We start from the raw sequence: 19,522 nt of genomic DNA, 5'->3' as shown, positions 1-19,522 counted from the left end.
AGAGTACAGAGCCAAAGTATACTAATTTATATTAATCATTCTAAATATTCCCTACAAACTTAATTCTTATTTGCTTACCATAGGAAAACACTGTTTTACTATGTATCTTTTAAAATAATTTCTGAAATAATAGCTTTTTATTTTGAAAATCTGTCTAGCATTGCATATTTTAATGTAGATTAAAATTGGACTGAATTAGACTGTCTACCCAAAGCTATATTAAAGACAGCACTCTCTCTCATTAATGAATTAAATAAATACATTATAAGGCTAAATTGCTTTTGAAATTATCTTTTAAGTTGAATAATTGGGTAGAAAAAGTATATATATATGGATGTATTTAAGTTACTAAATGAAGTGTTATATAATTACAAAAATTAGTGGTACTATCTGACGAAAACACAAAACTAAAAGTGATTTCAGAGCAGGAATGGAAAATGTCAGGATATACTAGAAAATTTAGATGTATTAATAGAAAAGTTGTTCCCATATTTATTCCCAGGAAGTTTCCGAGGCATAGCTCCTAAACAAGTGAGTGGATATTTTAACTCAAACAAAAGCTTTAAAGTCCCTACTTGTATTGTTATATATTTGCTTTCATTATCTTCATGCCTTTCCTGAAATGAATCTATACATTCAACATACAAATAAAAAGCATCTATGTTTTTAAAAAATGTATTTAATCACCTATTTGATATACCTATTTCATTTTAAGAGAATTAAGAGAAAGTTTAAAGACTAGAAGTTTTAAAAATATATTGTTTATATGATTTTTTAATGCAAAAAAGAGATTCTTCCCCTCAAAAGACTGAATAAAAATCCCTGCAAAATGCACTACTCCATACTCTCCATTAAGTGCCGACTACATTGTAGAAACAAAATCTCTCGTAGAGAACTAGTTGTGAGAAATAATGACTATCCCTAAAGATATTATACTCTCAATTTTTACAACTTAAGTCAATATTTAGTTGTTCCTAATATAAAGATTTAGCTTTGGGAGAAAATGAGCCTTTTGAAATTTTAACCTAGGTCAATCTAGTTGATTGGCATTAAGGACATAAGGGCTCATACACTTGTCTATGCTTCTGTCTCTTGTAGGTCGAAACATCATTTCGGTCTGTTCCCATACTTAAAACAGTTTCAGGTCTCTGGACAGAAATTAACAATGTGAACAAGTTTGGTGATGAAGCACAGATAAAGTCCTTAAAATACATCTTAAGTTTACAGTCCCTTTTCCCATTTAATTTGTATAAGCACCACCAAAACTGGAGCCAAGGTTTCAAAAGGTAATGTTAACAGCAGGAACTATAATTTAATCACATCATACAACACTATGTAACATTCTATATTTTTGCCTGTTGATATGTAACATAGTTAAGTTTATTACAAACATTATTTCCTAAGACTTACGGTATAAGTGCTCCTTTTCAAGTATTACCACTTAATAGTGTTTAATCTACAAGGTAACATTAGGTAAATCAATGATAAATGTATATAATGCAATACACTGTGCCACTTCTCCCTACCCTGTGTTAAGGTATTATTAACAAAATCAATTAAGAAAAAAACAAGACAACTATTATAACTGAAACAAGGCTATGAACATCACAGATGCATGTCTGAGTAGATAAACAGCATTTCCCCTTAACATGAAGGTCATTTTGTCACAGACTCCTGTGTCTTTAGGCTAGCATTGTTTTTAGCAGCAGCTAGTCTTCAGGACAAGATCAAAAATTTCAAGCAAAAAAGATGAGTTACTCTGAGAAAACATCAATCCACATTACTAATAAAAGAAGCAAACTGCTGGTTTCACCTTAACATAAAATCGGGTGTGTTCCCTTTCACATGTGATTTAGTTCATTTATGTGATGATAGCAAAGCTTTGGAGTTCTGTGGTACATCAATGAGATGGACTAATTTGTTGAGAAAGCTCTTATTTGTTTTAATATTTAAATTGTAACAATACAATAACTAGAAAAAGGTCAGTGCCTCCGTAGCTTTCAACCCCATCAATTTCCATTTGTTTTTCAAAATAAAGTTGCAATGAAATCTATGCATCTGCAACAATAGTGCAATAAAGTATCCTTTCCTGAATAAAGGAATTGAGGTTTATCCCAGTAGAAGCTTTAAATAAGGTAGACTGTTGCCAACTATCTATCAATTCTGTTATGTTTGATATAAAATGTATCTGGAAAGCTTAAATTGTCTTGTAAATCTAATTCGGCTAAAGCTTCATGTAAGCAGCAATGGAAATGAACAGAAGTGCACTCAATATAAAACACTTTTCAAAACTACTCCAAAAAACAAATGACAAAAAGAGGTTAAGAAAACTGAACATCTTGTGTGTACCAGATGTAAAAGATGGACCCCGTGGTTACTTGCACTGTTTGAATTATGTGAAGGTAAAATTAAGACTTAGTCCACTTCCATCTCTCCGGAAGATTTAGTATGCTGTGAGCTGTCTTTTGTTGAATCTGATTTCGTTTCATTTCCACTCTGTCCATCCATTGGGCCATTGTGTTCACTATTAGCTTTTGCTTTGTCTTCAGGAACTTCTACTTTTGGTTTGGGCTTGTAAATGATGGGGTTACAGAAATTATCCAGTTCCTAAAGACACAAAGAAATTGATTATATTAAAATGATTACAGAACAAGTTATCATTAACTTTCTAAATTTCACATTAACTTTCTGAATTTTCACATAATTCCACCTTTCTGAATTTGTGTTAGCTCAGCCAGATAACCAACTGTTTTCTTCAAATGCCTCATGAAAGATTTACCTTCTTTGTTAGTATATGTCTGTGGCAGTCAAAAATTATTGAATCGTAAACAATTATTTTTTGTACTTAACCTTTCTAAAACTTGTTTCTTTATAATAATTCAAATATAGTTTACTTTGGCAGGAATAATTTTTAATTCTTCCTTTACATTATGTGTAATGCTTTGCTATGAGAATTACATCAAATAACACCTATTTCATAAATTGAAAATTTTCAACATTTATATGAAAACAATTCTAATAAATGGAATCATACAAATACACAAACAACTTTTTTTTTTTTTTTTTTTTGAAAATAGCTCAGTAGCCTCTTCTGTTGAGGGAAAAAGTGCCATGAAAGTAAACTGTAACTTAATAATTTAAATGAAACAATGTTCTTCAATTTCCTTGCTTTTTACGTACAAATAGAAGAACACTATACAAACACTACTCAAATTTAAAAACCTTTGAAGATCAATGTCACAAAGATTGGGGTAGGGACGGAAATATAGGGATTAACATCCTAGGGGGAATGTTTTAGTTGCAAACTGCTCTTGTCACACTCCACATCTCATCTCATTAGGAGTAAAATATATATTATAGCTTCTTGGCAAAACTTTGTTAGAATAAAAATATTTTTATTACGCATTTATTAAAAATACCAGCTTTTGTTAAAAAAAAGAAAAATTAACATATCCCAAAACATACTGAATGATATTTTTAAAATCCCCTGAAATTCCATCTCCTACAAATAAAGAATATTAACCTTTGGTGGATATCCTTCTAGATGTATATTCATGCATACACATACATATAAACAAATCTATGAGCACACATATTTATACAAATGAACACATTTTATTTAGGTTTTGTAATTTAACTTAGCAATACACTGTATACATCTTTATATCTAAATAGATATCTCTATATGTAAAATGCTATATTTAATGGCTGCATAGTGTTGTATGGATGCATCAATTTATTGATCTAGTTTCCTAGTGATAGGTATTTAGATGCCTTTTTATTTTTTTAAATAGACAGGGTCCTGCTCTGTCGCCCAGCTGGAGTGCAGTGGCACGATCGTAGCTCACTGCTGCCTCAAATTCCTGGGCTCAAGGGAGCCTCCTGCCTCAGCCTCCTGAGTAGCTGGGACTACAGATATGCGCTACTACGCCCAGCTGATTTTTGTATTTTTTGTAGAGACAGGGTTTCGCCATGTTGTTTATGCTGGTCTCTAACTCCTGGGTTCAAGCAGTCTGCCTTTCTCAACCCCCACAAAGTGCTGGGATTACAGACATGAGCTGTCTCAACCCCCACAAAGTGCTGGGATTACAGATATGAGCCACCACGCCTGGCCAATATTTTCACTGGCAGTGTTTTTTAAACTGAAAAGTTTATCTCGGAATAAGATTTTACCATGAAAATTTATACACTTCAAACTAGGTCAAAGACAGACTTATACTGAAAAATTCTGTAATGAAGACTTAGAGGTCTCATCCAACCTATAAATCTGAAATACTTAATCAGAAGTTGCCACATTGCTTTTATTTCATTCTATATTACTCTTGAAGTTTAAAAACCAGCCTTGTATGACAAATTAAATCAATTACCCCATACCTAAAATCTTAATTTAACTAAATAAAAAATTAGCCTTAAATTTCTGTTCTTCTAAGTTCTTCTGCAAGTTATTTGCCAAAGTATGACTCTCATTAAAAAATTTTAATCCTTGAAACCATTAAAAAGGCAATTTCGTAAACTTCTTACCTTTGACTTTGCTACTATTTCTGAAACTTTTACCACAGGATCTTGAGTGAGACTTAGTTTGTTTTGTGCATTCATCTTACTATTCAGCCAACTCATGGCATCACTGATATATTTTTCAACCTTTTCCATTTCAGCAGGATCCAGATGGTCATATCTTTCATCCTATTTAAAAAAAAAAAAAAAAAAAAGCTTGACTGCATGTAATGATTTTTCAGGTAGCACCAGTTTATTAATAATTTCTACTTTAAAAATTTAGACTCTTATTGACTGTATACCTCAAATGTATTCATCTGAAGAAACCACATACAAATAACACAGAACTGAAGAGAATGGGATAAAAGATAAAATCAGTGTGAGTTTAAAAAGGAAAGGTTCTCTGAAGAAATCACGTTTGGGAAAGAATGACTACTAAGGAATACTCATGGAGAAAGCACTTAGCCAAGAAAGAAGCTGCAACGAAATGGAATGTGTAAAGGAGAAATAAGGTGAACAAGGCATATAGCAAATTAGACACAAAATTATGAATATATAACAGAAAAGTATGTTAAATTCTTGATTAGAAAAATGACAAAATTCTTTCTGAAAAAGAGAAACTGCAGTTGTCACATGTAATAGACAACCAAGTAGTCATGGTTTAGATTAGTAGTGATAGAATCAGAAAGAAATGGCAATGAACATACAGAAAGAGAATCTCCTGATGGATTACAGTTTGGACACAGAATATAAAGGGAAAGAGAATGTAAGAACACTCCAAAGTCAAAGAAGTGGGAGGATGGTGATGCCATTTTTAAAATCATAAAGCTATATATATGAAGGAAAAAAACCCCAAACAAACAAAAAACCCATAAAGTTCCCTCAGATACCCAAGTCCTCTTTCTGCTTGTATGATCAGAAATCATGCATCAATCGTCTGACTCAGTTTCTAGGTTGCCACATTTTCTTGAATTTCTTCCTATGTCATGGATCACTTTTTAAGTTTCTTTTGCCATTTCATCCTCATTCATCTCTCTACCCACATGCTTTAAAAAAAAAATGCTTATGTTTCAAACAACTGATTATGTCCCCACCTCCTCTTCCCAGTTTTCTTCATCTCAGCAAATGGAAACTTCATTCTTTCAGGTCAAAATCCTTGGAGTCATTTTCAACTTATTTGTGATAGATTTACATCAAATCTATCAGGAAATCTTAAAAGCATCTACCTTCAAAATAAATGGAAAAATCTGACCACTTCTTGGCTCCCCAACCCTACTCTCTGGGTTCGAGCCTCCATCATTTCTTGCTGGTATTATTCTAATAATGTCTTAATCTGTCTCTCTGCCTCCAGATCCTTAAAAAAAAAAAGCCAAATGTTATTACTCCTGTGCTCAAAAACCTCCAACAGCTTCCTATCTCAGAGTAAAACCCAAACTTTTACAAGGGCCAACAGACCCATTTATGATCTGGCAACTGCCACACTTACCCCTATTTTCAACCACACTGACCTTGCTGTTCCTCTAACATGTTCTCCCCTTGGTGTTTTGCAACTGCAATTCTTTGTCTAGAACATTTCTCTTCCAGTTATCACATATCTTTGAGTTTTCACTTCTTCATTTCTCTCCTAACATGTGTATCACCTTATTAGTACACCCTTCTGACAAACTTCTACCAACTCTGGCAGTCCTTTACTTTTTCTTCAGCTTTTTATTACTATCTGATATAACTTACAGTAATTTATTGTCCACTTTTCACTATTGAAACATATTAAAAACAAGTTCAATGTTTTGGTTGACACTATAGTTCAATCACCTAGAAAATAGCCTAGCACATAATAAAAACTCAAATGTTTGAGCAAAAGTGAAGTCTTGCCTTGTGTGGGATAATATCTTAAACCTGTATATTGAAGAAGATAGCTAAAGCCTGGGGAGAACTGTGCCACTAGTAATTATACCAGATTTAAAATATTCTTGGTGTTTTCATTGGGTTGTTTCTTCTTTCTTACTTTTTCATTATCCTTACATTCTATCTGTGCCTATAAGAACAATTTGAACACTGATATTAACGGGCATATTTACAATCAATATCTGAATTTTTCCTTTAGGTCTGCTGGACTGCAGTTTTTGTTTCACAAAACTCAAGAATCTCTTATTTCTAAAATAAGTAACTCTTTTCCATTTTGTGTAGTGGGAAGCAATATAGTTGCTGAGAATTTGTATGTTGATGTCAGACTGGTTAGGTTTGAATGTTGATTCCATCATTAACTACTTGGGTAAACCTCAGTAAGTTGCTTAAGCATTTCTGTTTTCTTAGTTGTAAAATAAAGATAACATTAACTTTGTATAGGATATATCCTGGTGAGATAATCCACACAAAGTACTTAAAATTCATGACATGCTCAATAAATGTAAGCTATTTTCACATGTTTGAGTATTTCTGGTGCTGGTCTCTGGTCTCTTCTTCCTACTAATGCACGTTTAACATAATGACAAAAACTAGGGATTACAGAGAATATTTCCTTAGAGTAGGGATCAAAAAACTTGTACCATCAGCTAAATCCAGCCACTGCTTATGATTTTTTAAATAAAGTTTTTGGGAACACAGCCATGTCCATTAGTTTGCATACTGTCTATGGTACTTTTGTGCTACAATGGCAGATATGAATAGCTGTATAGACACGTAAAAACTGTAAAGCCTAAAATATTGTTTGTCTTAAAAAGAGTCTGATAACTACTGATTTAGAGGAAACAAAACAATAAGCTTAATTTTCTCAAATTTTATGGTTATATCTAAATGGAAATATCATCTGTATAACTACATATTTGAGACTTAAAGACAGTGGAAAGATTAAGGTTATATAGATTTGAATATGTTTATAAAAGAATAAAGCATACAGGAGATTATGGATGACTAATGGACTGGAGGACAAAAAGCAACTAAAAGAAAAATGAGCCAAGAAACAAAATAATGGCTAGCAGAGTCCAGTCTCAAAGAGGCCCATAATTTAAAAAAAAAGTCAAAGAGGTCCTCTGTTTCACTACATAAAAAACATAAAAATGAAATCGCTAAGAAGAAAACAATGGATTTGGTCACTGGGTTATTTTATAATGTAGTTTCAGGAAATTCTAAAAGATGAAAGCTCTGTACCTTCACTGTTACTTCAAATGTATCAGAATCCTTAAGTGAAATTCTCCAATAAAAAAGTAAGTTTTAAATTTGGTATACAAAGTCTCTGGAATTTGATAGCTACAACTGCTATAGCTTTGTAGCTGAGAACTTTTAGATTTGCCCCATTCTATGTACCATGCACATGCCATCGTCAACAATTGGCTTTATGAATTCAATACCTTGTTTCTATAAGCTTCTATCACTTTCATGACAAGTTGGATCTTTTTTCCCAAGTCATTTAAGGCTTTTGGTCTCTCTTCATGCTCCATGTACTTCATTTGAATAGGCTGGCCATATTTCTGTCAACATGAGAAATTTTTAAAGAAGAAAAAATGTTATTATTTGAGTTTTAACAGAAAACTTTTATAGGGCCCTTATAGGATGATAAATAGAAAAGATGGACAGATAAAAATATGTCCCCTCTTATTTTCCTATATGGAAGCGAGTTCCAGTAGCTACTTCCTCAATCCTACACACGGATGCCTTCCTCACACCTTATCTCTTTTTCTCACTCATTAAGATTACGTCTTAGCTTCTCCAATCCGAAATCTCAATCAAAACTTTAATTCCTTAAAAGCTGGGTGTTAAAACTTTGTAGAACTATTAAAATAAGAAAACCATAAAAACTATACTGCATGCAGAATTTGTAGATTTGAAACTTGGTATCAAATACTCAAAACCATAATATAACCCTCTATGTACAACATAATTACTGGGACTGATAATTATTATCAACTAAACATTATTTGTATATTTAATCAGTAAAATGAGTACTGTAGTATATGTAGGTTTTTCTCCTACATGTCTTGGATTAAAGAGTTTCTAAATGTTAAAACAGACTGTAGTTTTGGGAAGGGGAGCACATTAGAAGGATAAAATAACTATTTTCTTTTAAATTCTTTATATACTTAAATAAAAATCGGCTTATTTTAGAACAATTTTAGATTTACAGAAAAGTTAAAAGGAAATTATACAGAGAGCAAGCACCAGACGCTTCTCTATGCTTTTCTCTAATGTTAGCATCTTAGGATACATTTGTCAAAACTAAGAAACTACCACTGGAGCATTACTATTAACTGAACTACAGTCTTTATTCAGAGTTCATTATCATCTGTTCCAGGATACCATTACTAAATTTGGTCTATTCATATCATATTTATAGTTTAAATGTTTTTGAAAGGGAAGCAAGTAGTGCTTTTTTTTTTTTTTCATTGGGACAGGGTCTTGCTGTGTCACCTAGGCTGGAGTGCAATGGCAACGGCTTACTGTAGCCTCAAACTCCTGAGTTCAAGTGATCCTCCTGCCTCAGCCTCCCAACCTGGAACTACAGGCACATACCACTGTGCCTGGCTAATTTATTTTTTTGTAGAGATGGGGTCTTGCTTTTTTGCTCAAGGCTGGTCTTGAACTCCTGGCTTCAAGTGATTCTCCTGCCTTGGCCTCTCAAATTGCCAACATTACAGAAAAAGTAAAACTTGTGAAAACTTCTGTAATACTAATTTCTATGGCTACTTATATATTTGAAGCAGAAGAATCCATGATAGGAACTGCTGGGATTTCCAGTTATTTCTACTGGCCTCTGCTGCTTGGCTTGTGTTTCTTTTTGAGAAGGAGTTTCACTCTTGTTGCCGAAGCTGGAGTGCAATGATGCGATCTCAGCTCACTGCAACCTCCGCCTCCTGGATTCAAGCATGTCTCCTGCCTCAGCCTCCTGAGTAGCTGGGATTACAGGTGCATGCCACCATGCCTGGCTAATTTTTTGTACTCTTAAGTAGAAATGGGATTTCACCATGTTAGCCAGGCTGGTCTGGAACTCCTTACCTCAGGTGATACACCCACCTCGGCTCCCAAAGTGCTGGGATTACAAGTGTGAGCTACTGAGCGTGGCCAGCTTGTGTTTCTTTTAGGGAGATAGGGATTAAAAACCACCAAGAAGATATGGTAAAGCCTAGTTTTGCTATCATAAACTTAGGTTTTCTAATTATTTCCTTTGGAAGTAATTTGTTGGCTTGAAGGTAATTTTTTGCACAATATTAACTTCTTTTAAGTTGAGTAACTTCTTTTGTACACCCTCCCCCACCTCATGCCTGTCCCAAGTTGTAAAGGGCCATCTTTTCCCATATTCTAAAAATCCTTGTTAATGTCATCATGTAGCATCTATGTAATCCCTTCCTACTCAAAGAATGGTTCGGGGACCAGCAGCATCAGCATCACTTGGAAGCTTGTTAAAAGTGGGTCCACCTTGTATCTACTGAATCAAAATTTCCATTTCAGTAAGCACCCAGGTAATTCATACGCACATTAAAGAACTGCTATGATCCATACTAAGAAGGAATGACTGAAAATTTCCTTCATCCTTCCAATATAGACTTTTTTTTATTTTTTTTTTTGAGACGGAGTCTCGCTCTGTCACCCAGGCTGGAGTGCAGTGGCGCAATCTCAGCTCACTGCAAGCTCCCTCCCGGGTTCACGCCATTCTCCTGCCTCAGTCTCCCAAGTAGCTGGGACTACAGGTGCCCGCCACCATGCCCAGCTAATATTTTGTATTTTCTTTTTTTTTTTGGTAGAGATGGGGTTTCACCGTGTTAGCCAGGATGGTCTCGATCTCCTGACTTTGTGATCTGCCCGCCTCGGCCTCCCCAAGTGCTGGGATTACAGGTGTGAGCCACAGCGCCCAGCCCAATATAAACTTTTAATCTTTTAAGGTATTTTTTCCAGATTTGGTAGCAAGTATGGAGAAAGGAGTCAACAGTGATCTTTCCCTAAAATAACACCACTGACCTAAAAAAGGAGATTTTGTGGCCAAGTCTCCTTATTTGTGAAAGGACGTTAAAATTCAAGAGCAGTGGTACTATTTTTGAAGTCCTTGGCTGGTCAGGTATCCCCATGAGCTACACTGTGAAAATACAACAGGCCACTGTAGTATTACTCCCTAACATCAGACAGTTAAGAGTCAGAGGAGCAGGGGAAGAGGATGACTCCCTTAATGGATAAGAAAGGGTCAAGATGATATACTTATCACTTCTTAAAGACATGCCAGTAATATTTAACTTGTGCAAAAGTAACACTGATCATCTATAAACATTTATATTTCGACATTATGACTATACAATATCTGATTTCAATTATGTAGCACTGCTTGCCTCTCAAAATGCTTTTAAAATTAGAACATTTCCTCTTATACATTTCTGATTTAGTAATTTTTCACGTACTTACTAAAAACATACCGATCCAGCAATCTCACTACTGTGTATATATCCAAAGAAAATAAAATCAGTATGCCAAAGAGATATCTGCACTCCACGTTCACTGCAGCATTATTCACAATAGCCAAAATACAGAATCAATGTAAGTGTCCATCAATTAAAGGTTGGACAAAGAAAATGTGGTATGCATACACAATGGAATACTACTCAGCCTTAAAAAGAAATAGATCCTATCATTTGAGACAATTTAGATGAACCTGGAGGACATTATGCTAAGTGAAATAAGCCAGGCACAAAAAGACAAATACTGTATGATCTCAAAGGTTGACTCTAAAAAAGGTAAACTCTTAGAAGCAGATAGTAGAATTGGTGGTTATCAGGTGGTATGATGGAGAGCTATTGGTCAAAGGACACAACATTTCAATTAGACAAGAGGAGTAAGTCCAAGAGATCTATTGTACATATATACATAACAATATACTGTACATTTGAAAATTGCTTGAGAGAGTAGATTTTAAGTGTTCTCCCTCCCAAAGAAACATATGTGAGGTAACTCATTTGTTAAATAGTTTGACTTAGCCATTCTACAATGTGTGCATAATCAAAACATCATGTTGTACACCATATATACAATTTTCCCCTCAATTAAAAAATTAAAAATTAATAGAACATACACTGTGCTCTTACACCCTAATTTTTAGAAAAAATTACTGATTTACACTAACATGGACTTTAAAAAATGTACCTTTAGTTCTTGAAGCTTATCCACATAAACTTGTTTAGGTTGGTCCTCTCCATCTTCATAAAGCCAGTTTTCTGTGTCTTCCAGTATTACAGACAGTTTATTCATGTCCTAGTAATATATTTGAGAGACACTAATTAAAAATACTTTCCTAAGAAATAAAAGTCATCATTGGGCCCAGTGCAGTGCCTCATGCCTGTAATCCCAACACTTTGAAAGGCCAAGGTGGGAGGATCGCTTGAGCCCAGAACCAAGAGACCAGCCTGGGTGATATGGCAAAATCATGTTTTTACAACAAATTAAAAAATTAGCCAGGCGTGACAGCACGTGCCTGTATTCCCATCTACTTGTGAGGGTGAGGTGAGAGGATTGCTTGAGCCTGGGAAGTAGAGGTTGCAGTGAGCTGAAATCGTGACACTGCACTCCAGCCTGGGTGACAGAGCTAGATGCTATCTCAAATAAATAAATTTAAAAAAAGTAAAAATTATGGAAAGACAGAATGTTTTTCAAGTATAAAATATTACATTTCAAAATTTTCTAACTTCTTATTCAAAAATATGTTTTTAACCATACTTCTGCAACTTGCAAAAATAACTAAGAACCTTCCCCATATGGGCCCAAGATTGGCAACAATAACAACATTTGGTACATTTATTTATGTAATTTGTACTAGCATTCTCAAGTAAACATTTAAATAGTCCTCACAAAAAATTACAGAATTTAGACTTACTTCTGGAGTGATGAATTTTTCATAGACAGTGCCCAGCCTGTCTCTAAAATCATATACATATTCTTCAACGGCATTCTTAGCATCATTTCTTTCTTTCTCTAACTTATCTTGCATAATCATCTTCCCCTATTCAAAAAGCTTCAGATTAGTTGTCATAAGAATACGCATTAGGGAAACAGAAATCAAAACCACAATGAGATACCACTTCACACTCACTAGAATGATTACAATAAAAAAATAAGTATTCATGAGGATGTGGAGAAAATGAAACCCTTGTACACTGCTGAGAGGAATGTAAAATGCTGCAGCCACTATGGAAAATGTTTTGGCTGTCCCTCAAAATGCTAAGTGCAGAATTTCAATTTCACTCCTAGATACACCCACAAAAAAAATGAAAGCAGAGACTTGAACAGATATTTGTATGTCAATGTTCACTGCAGCATTACTCACAATAGCCAAAAATAAAAACAACCCAAATGCACACTAATAGATGAACGAATAAAAAAAGTATATAAACGCAATGTAGTATTTTATTTCATTTTAAGAAGAAATGAAGTTATGATACATGCTGAAACAAGGTGAATCTTGAAGTCATTATGCCAAATAAGCCAGACACAAAAGGACACGCATTGTATAATCCCACTTAACATGATTCTTATCTATTGATAACTAGGCAATTCACAAAGACAGAAAGTAGGGGACTGGGTGAAGGGAGGAAAGCAAGTTATTATAGAGTTTACGTTTGGGGTGATGGAATTGTTTTGAAAACAGACAGTGGTGATGGATGCACAATACAGTGAATGTAATTAAAGTCATTGAATTACACACTTAAAAATGGTTATAATAGCAAATTTCATGTAAAAATTTAATGTAGTATACCAAAAACCACTGGATTGTATACTTTAAATGGGTTATGATATGTACATGTATCTCAATAAAGCTGTTAAAAAACAAAAGAAAACATAACCTATGTCATTCTACATACTCAGGTTAAAATCCTAGGTTCCCTATTTACTATGTTGAGATAGCAGAAAAATCATTTAAACATAAGTTTTCTTATCCTAAAACAGACGGCATAATTCCATCTAACTCATAGGGCTGCTAATAAGGTTGAGAGAATTCATGTCAAATATTTAGTTAAATGTTTGACACATAACTGGTACTGAATAAAAGCCTTGTGGGGATGGATATGGTATAGTTGTTATGATATTGAGCTTTGGAGAACAATCACCTGGATCCAAATCTAAAGGGTATTTCTGATCCTGGGTTATTTAATCTACTTGTGTCTCAGTTTCCTCACCTGTAAAATGTAGTTCTCTAACAAAACCTACACTTCATAGGTTTCAGGGTATAAATAAAAAGTATTTATAGATGTTAGTTTATGATGAACAAAAGCAAAGAAATAACCTGAAGATTATAATACTTGAGCAAAATTTTCACTTTAATAAAAACACATGTAAACATAAGAATCCCTTTATAAACTACCATGTATTCATATTTGTGAACTGAAAATGAGATATTCAAAAGTTAAGAAAATCTCATTTTATATACAAAATTTGCTATAACCGTGCTTCCCTACAATTCATTCCTTTGGGAAAGTTTTTCTCAAGACAAATTCCAAATTATTCAGGATCTCCAGGAATGCTTGCTTCACATAAAATGCAGCTGTTAACAATTAATGAATAGGTGATATAGGTAGGTACTACAAAAGCAAGCATTGTAAAGTCAGAAGACTGACCTTTTAATGCAGGCCAAGCTTGTAAAAATTAGGAACTACCACTTAAATGCAAAGTTACAAAATATAAATTACTTCTTACACAGATACTGGTAAAGAAACAACACTCATTTCCTCTAGAGACTGTAACTTAAAACATGTAAATAGAAAAGAACATGTAAGAAAATGTCAAGAATGACAAAGATTTAAAAAAAAAAATTTAATGGATGTCAGAAAACATTTTGAATAGAGATATAATCTTTAAGGACAACACAGGAGAAGAGGGGAACAGCTAATATTTCCCCATATGTTGTCTGCTGGGTGTCATTGTTAAAGACAGGATAAAAGGAAGAATCAATTTCAGAAGTCTTTCCCTATAAAGGAGGCAATACATGTTTTTCATGCAACTAAGATGAAAGCTACACGGTACATAAGGCATTAATACAGCTCAGTATTTTGTAAAAAATAAAGCAGTTTAGTAATTTACTAAATATAATTCCTTAGGAGTTATAAACTAGTGCCCTAAATTTTGGAGATAATCATTGACTTCTACAAAATATCGGAATAAATTACCACCTATTTCAACATCAACTCAGATTTACATACTTCATTTTCAATGTAGCTGTTGAGAAGATCTTGGCCCAGTTGTCTACATAGGCTACTCTGGATCGGTAGATCAATACTTTTGACTTTTCCTTTTTTAAGTGTCTGATTTAATCGGTCTTGTTTGTCTGAGACAGCTGACTGCAAATCCGAAAGAGAAGTATAAATTTCTAAAATTAGCTTAAAAATAGATTTAAGAGGTAAAACAGAAAGTAAAATCAAAACGATTGTGATCTGTTATACTTATTTTAAAGTACTACCTTAAGACTGATGGTATTTTGTAGTCTGGGTATGTTAAATCCTAGTTTCTATATTAAAATATTGGGTTGGAAATGCAAAGCAAAACTAAAATGAGTAGCTACTTCTCACCCATTACGGTGGCTATAAAAAAAAAAAAAAATAAGTGTTGGTGAGGATGTGGGGAAACTGCAACCTCTCATACATTGTTTGCAGGATTGTAAAATGTTGCAGCCATTCTGGAAAACCGTTGGGAAGTTCCTCAAAATGTTAAAGATGACAATATTAACAAAACAATGTTAACAAAAATGTTAAACAATTATGACCCAGCAATTCCATTCCTAGGTATATGCCCAAGAAAAATGAAAATACACACCCCTGCAAAACTTGTACATGATTGTTCATAACAGCATTATTCATAATAGTAAAAAAGTGAAAATAAGCCAAATGTCTATCAATTGATAGATGGCTAAATAAAATGTAGTATATATTCATACAATGTCATATTATTCAGCCATAAAAAGGAATAGTGATATTTCCTACAACCTGGATGAACCTTGAAAACATTATGTTTGGTGAAAGAAGCCAGTCACAAATAAGCACATACTGTATAACTATATGTGTATGAAATGTTCACAATAGGCAAATCTACTGCCTATTCCCTATGGCTGGCAGGGAGAGGGTTGAAGGGAAATGGGAAGTCACTGTTAATAGATACAAGGCCTCTCTTTGGGATGATGAAAATGTTCTAAAATTGTGATGATGGTTGCACAACTGAATATACTAAAAACTGTACATCTAATTGGATGAATTGAATATGTAAACTAAATCTCAATAAAGCTGTTCAACAATTAAAATTTTGAAAAATGCCAGAAAAAAAGTTTCCAGGTTTTAAATAACTTTAGAATCTAAGATTTAAAATTAAATTTTTATAATCTCTGAGAAATGAATCTATTTGGCTAACCTGCATAGATTAAATTCTATGCAGGTTAGAAAAATCTGTTGAAGATGACAGCTTAAGAGTTATAACCACATTCATCTGGGTGACTGGGGCAAGGTCTCTCCCTTCTGTCTTATTGGCAATCGCTGTCTTAGAAAAATAATTACTCTCAATAAATCATTTATCCTTTAACATTTTATTTCTGAAAGTATTATTTTTTGCACATAGAAAAATATTTTATGATATACTTAGAGTGGTTAATTCTGAGATACAGAGTACAGCTAACATAAGTTTTCCTCATATAGCTTGTTCCATCTCATATTTTTCTGAAACGATTTTTTTCACTTAAAGTTAAAATTTTAACTTATGTATTCATACTTTAGAAATACAATGCAGTTGGCCGGGTGCGGTGGCTCAAGCCTGTAATCCCAGCACTTTGGGAGGCCGAGGTGGGTGGATCACGAGGTCAGGAGATCGAGACCATCCTGGCTAACACGTTGAAACCCCGTCTCTACTAAAAATACAAAAAACTAGCCGGGCGTGGTGGCGGGCGCCTGTAGTCCCAGCTACTCGGAGGCTGAGGCGGGAGAATGGCGTGAACCCGGGAGGTGGAGCTTGCAGTGAGCCGAGATCGGGCCACTGCACTCCAGCCTGGGCCACACAGCGAGACTCCGTCTCAAAAAAAAAAAAAAAAAAAAAAAGAAATACAATGCAGTTATTGGTGAAGCATGAGAAATAATGAATTAAGGAAATAAGGTAAAGAATTTAGGCAATTTTATTGTTCGGTTCTTTGATAAAAGTTTTTTTTTTTTTTTAAATAAGTTCAAGGGCACACGTGCAGGTTATATAGGTAAACTCATGTCACAGGGGCTTGTTGTACACATTATTTCACCACCCAGGTATTAAGCCTAGTACCCGTTGAGGGATCCTCTCCCTCCCTTCCACCCTCCACCCTCCACCCTCCACTAAGCATCAATGTTTGTTGTTCCCCTCTATGTGTACATGTGTTCAAATGAGATGAAAAAAAAAAGTTAATGAAAAATGTATCTTTTTTCCTACCAAAGAAAAAGTTAATGAAAAATGTATCTTTTTTCCTACCAAAAAAGGTAATTTTGCTGATGTTGTTAGGGTTCATTTTTTAAAAACACAACTCTTAATAAATCATTAAAGTATACTTATTCCGGCTATCAGCTTTCTATACTTTCTCACAGTTCTAAAATCAAAAATATCAAGTGCATTAAAAGAAAGCATTATAAAATACAATAATTCAAAATATAAATTTCAAAAAGACACAACTATAGAAAAAGTAAACCGAACCTTTGTTTTGGCTCCTGTATGATCAATTTCCTCTTCTGGGGTGTGTTCTGCATGACATTTTTGTTGCCCTCCTTCTTCTTGGTCAACCTGCATTTTATCCTAGAAAGAAAATACATAACTGATAATATATGCAGTGTCTTTTTTTTTTGTTTTAAAAATGTAAACTGCATCTTAGAGTTCAAGCTTGTTTTGAAATGTAAAATGTAGAAACAGTTAAGTAGAAGCTCATTTTTCAAACGAGAATTGCTACAAATAAACAGATTAACAGGTAAGTAAAGTGGAAAGATCTATTTGATGCTATGGGATAAATCTTGTTTGATTTGTCTATGGCTAAGTAATTGCAAAATACATGGAAAATTGTTCTCAATTCAAATTTACAAATAAAGATTCACAAAAGCTTACAAAAAAAAGAGAACACTCAAGGGTTGGGGGCTAGGGGAGGGATAGCATTAGGAGAAATACCTAATGTAGATGACGGGTTGACAGGTGCAGCAAAGCACCATGGCACGTGTATACCTATGTAACAAACCCGCATGTTCTGCACATATATCCCAGAACTTAAAGTTATAATAAAAATAAATAAAAAAGAGAACATTCAACTTGATATGAAAAATGTTTATGAATAACACAAGAAAATAAAATGAAAAAGATACAAAATCTATGAATTACACAAATACAATACCATATCTTTAAATTGTAAAATGTAAAATAATTAGAAATACCCACTGTGAGTTTTGATATAAATTAATGAAAATTAAATCAAATTAATCAAAACTCAAAGTGGGTGTTTCTAAATTATTAAAAGGTACACTTTTAAGATTTTTTTCTTTTTATGTCTAAAAACCAAACTTTCTACCAATAAAATCTCCAAAATGAACTCTCCACTTGGCAAATAATCCCATATATATAATAGATTTTTTTGGTCACCTTCTTTTTTTTTTTTTGAGACGGAGTCTCACTCTGTCGCCCAAGCTGGAGCGCAGTGGCCGGATCTCAGCTCACTGCAAGCTCTGCCTCCCAGGTTTACGCCATTCTCCTGCCTCAGGCTCCCGAGTAGCTGGGACTACAGGCGCCTGCCACCTCGCCCGGCTAGGTTTTTGCATTTTTTTTAGTAGAGACGGGGTTTCACCGTGCCCGTGTTAGCCAGGATGGTCTCGATCTCCTGACCTCGTGATCTGCCCGTCTCGGCCTCCCAAAGTGCTGGGATTACAGGCTTGAGCCACCGCGCCCGGCCTTTTGGTCACCTTCTTAATCCTATCTGTCACCATCCTCCTGAAGAAAGCTTGAAATGTAGGAATCAGCATAATTTAGGTCTTCAACTACATCTAGAATTAAGCAAATCTGTAATACCCAGAAAGCTATCTTGAATAAAAGTTTATTTCTGCCAAAGAGGAGCTAATTTTTTTTTTTTTTTTTTGTAGTTAAAAGGTCAATTATTCTTTGGGAGGCTGAGGCAGGCGGATCACGAGGTCAGGAGTTTGAGACCAGCCTGACCAACATGGTGAAACCCCTACTAAAAATACAAAATACTAAAAATACAAAAATTAGCCGGGCGTGGTGGTGTGTGCCTGTAATCCCAGCTACTCAGGAGGCTGAGGCAGGAGAATTGCTTGAACCTGGGAGGTGGAGGTTACAGTGAGCTGAGATCGTGCCACTGCACTCCAGCCTGGGTGACAGAGCAAGACTTCGTCTCAAAAAAAAGAAAAAAGAAATCAATTATTTCTGATATTTCAACTGCCCTCCCCCACCTTACAACCTCCCCAACCCTGTTGATAGGTAAGATAAGTGAAAAAAGTGATAAAGTGTTGAGTTATTAACTCTAACTTTTGTATTACTCAGAAAAAAATGCTAAAGGTCACAATGCCTTATCACTTAGAATTTTTATATTTATTGAAAGAGCTCTTCTATTGTTTATATATTTGTATCTCTCATAGAGAAAAGGAAAATAAACCAGATTAAGTAGTTATTTCTAAAATTTCTTCACATTCAGAATCCAACTCTTCTGAATCACTTAATCCAGCTGTTAATGTATATTTCTATACAATATCATTCTATGTGTCATCAGGAGTATAAATGACCCAGCATTTGTTTAAAAGTTGCTCTAATATGGTCTCTAGTGTTTTCTTATAAGTCACTAATACCTATTCTACAAGACTTATGACTGTATCTTTATCACAACCTGTTTTCGAACAACCAGGACTCATATTCCTTCCTTGAATGCTCCTTAAATGGTTTGTTCACTAAAATGTCAAGAGGTTGCCAACTACCTAGTCATGCCACTAGGAATTTCAACCGAGTTAACAGACGCACAGGTGATGAGAAGTATCTCATGACTATTGTGATGGTCAACAGCAAATATAAGATGTTATCA

The 19,522-nt window shown here is 34.3% G+C and overlaps 1 protein-coding gene across 4 annotated transcripts in view; it reads right to left on the bottom strand.

Annotated features, from left to right (window-relative positions):
* Positions 1-1,217: 1,217 nt before the first annotated feature.
* HSPA4L (heat shock protein family A (Hsp70) member 4 like) overlaps positions 1,218-19,522 on the bottom strand; it is a 57,034-nt gene continuing 38,729 nt past the window's right edge. The window contains exons 13-19 of one of the 4 annotated variants that reach the window (XM_005555887.5): positions 17,152-17,250; positions 14,661-14,798; positions 12,341-12,466; positions 11,614-11,721; positions 7,842-7,961; positions 4,522-4,683; positions 1,218-2,607 (exon numbers count right to left, since the gene is read on the bottom strand). In XM_005555887.5, the coding sequence (XP_005555944.2) occupies positions 2,416-2,607; positions 4,522-4,683; positions 7,842-7,961; positions 11,614-11,721; positions 12,341-12,466; positions 14,661-14,798; positions 17,152-17,250 (945 nt within the window). In that variant the 3' untranslated portion in view covers positions 1,218-2,415. Of the gene's footprint in view, positions 2,608-4,521; positions 4,684-5,737; positions 5,849-7,841; positions 7,962-11,613; positions 11,722-12,340; positions 12,467-14,660; positions 14,799-17,151; positions 17,251-19,522 lie in introns of those variants that run through there. The other 3 variants (XM_065545446.2, XM_045392856.3, XM_065545447.2) reach the window with 3 other exon arrangements.

The sequence above is a fragment of the Macaca fascicularis genome, chromosome 5 (genome assembly GCF_037993035.2).
Source record: "Macaca fascicularis isolate 582-1 chromosome 5, T2T-MFA8v1.1".
Lineage (NCBI taxonomy): Eukaryota > Metazoa > Chordata > Mammalia > Primates > Cercopithecidae > Macaca > Macaca fascicularis.
Note: the sequence above shows the minus strand (reverse complement) of the source record. Positions and strands in the feature narration are given on the sequence as shown.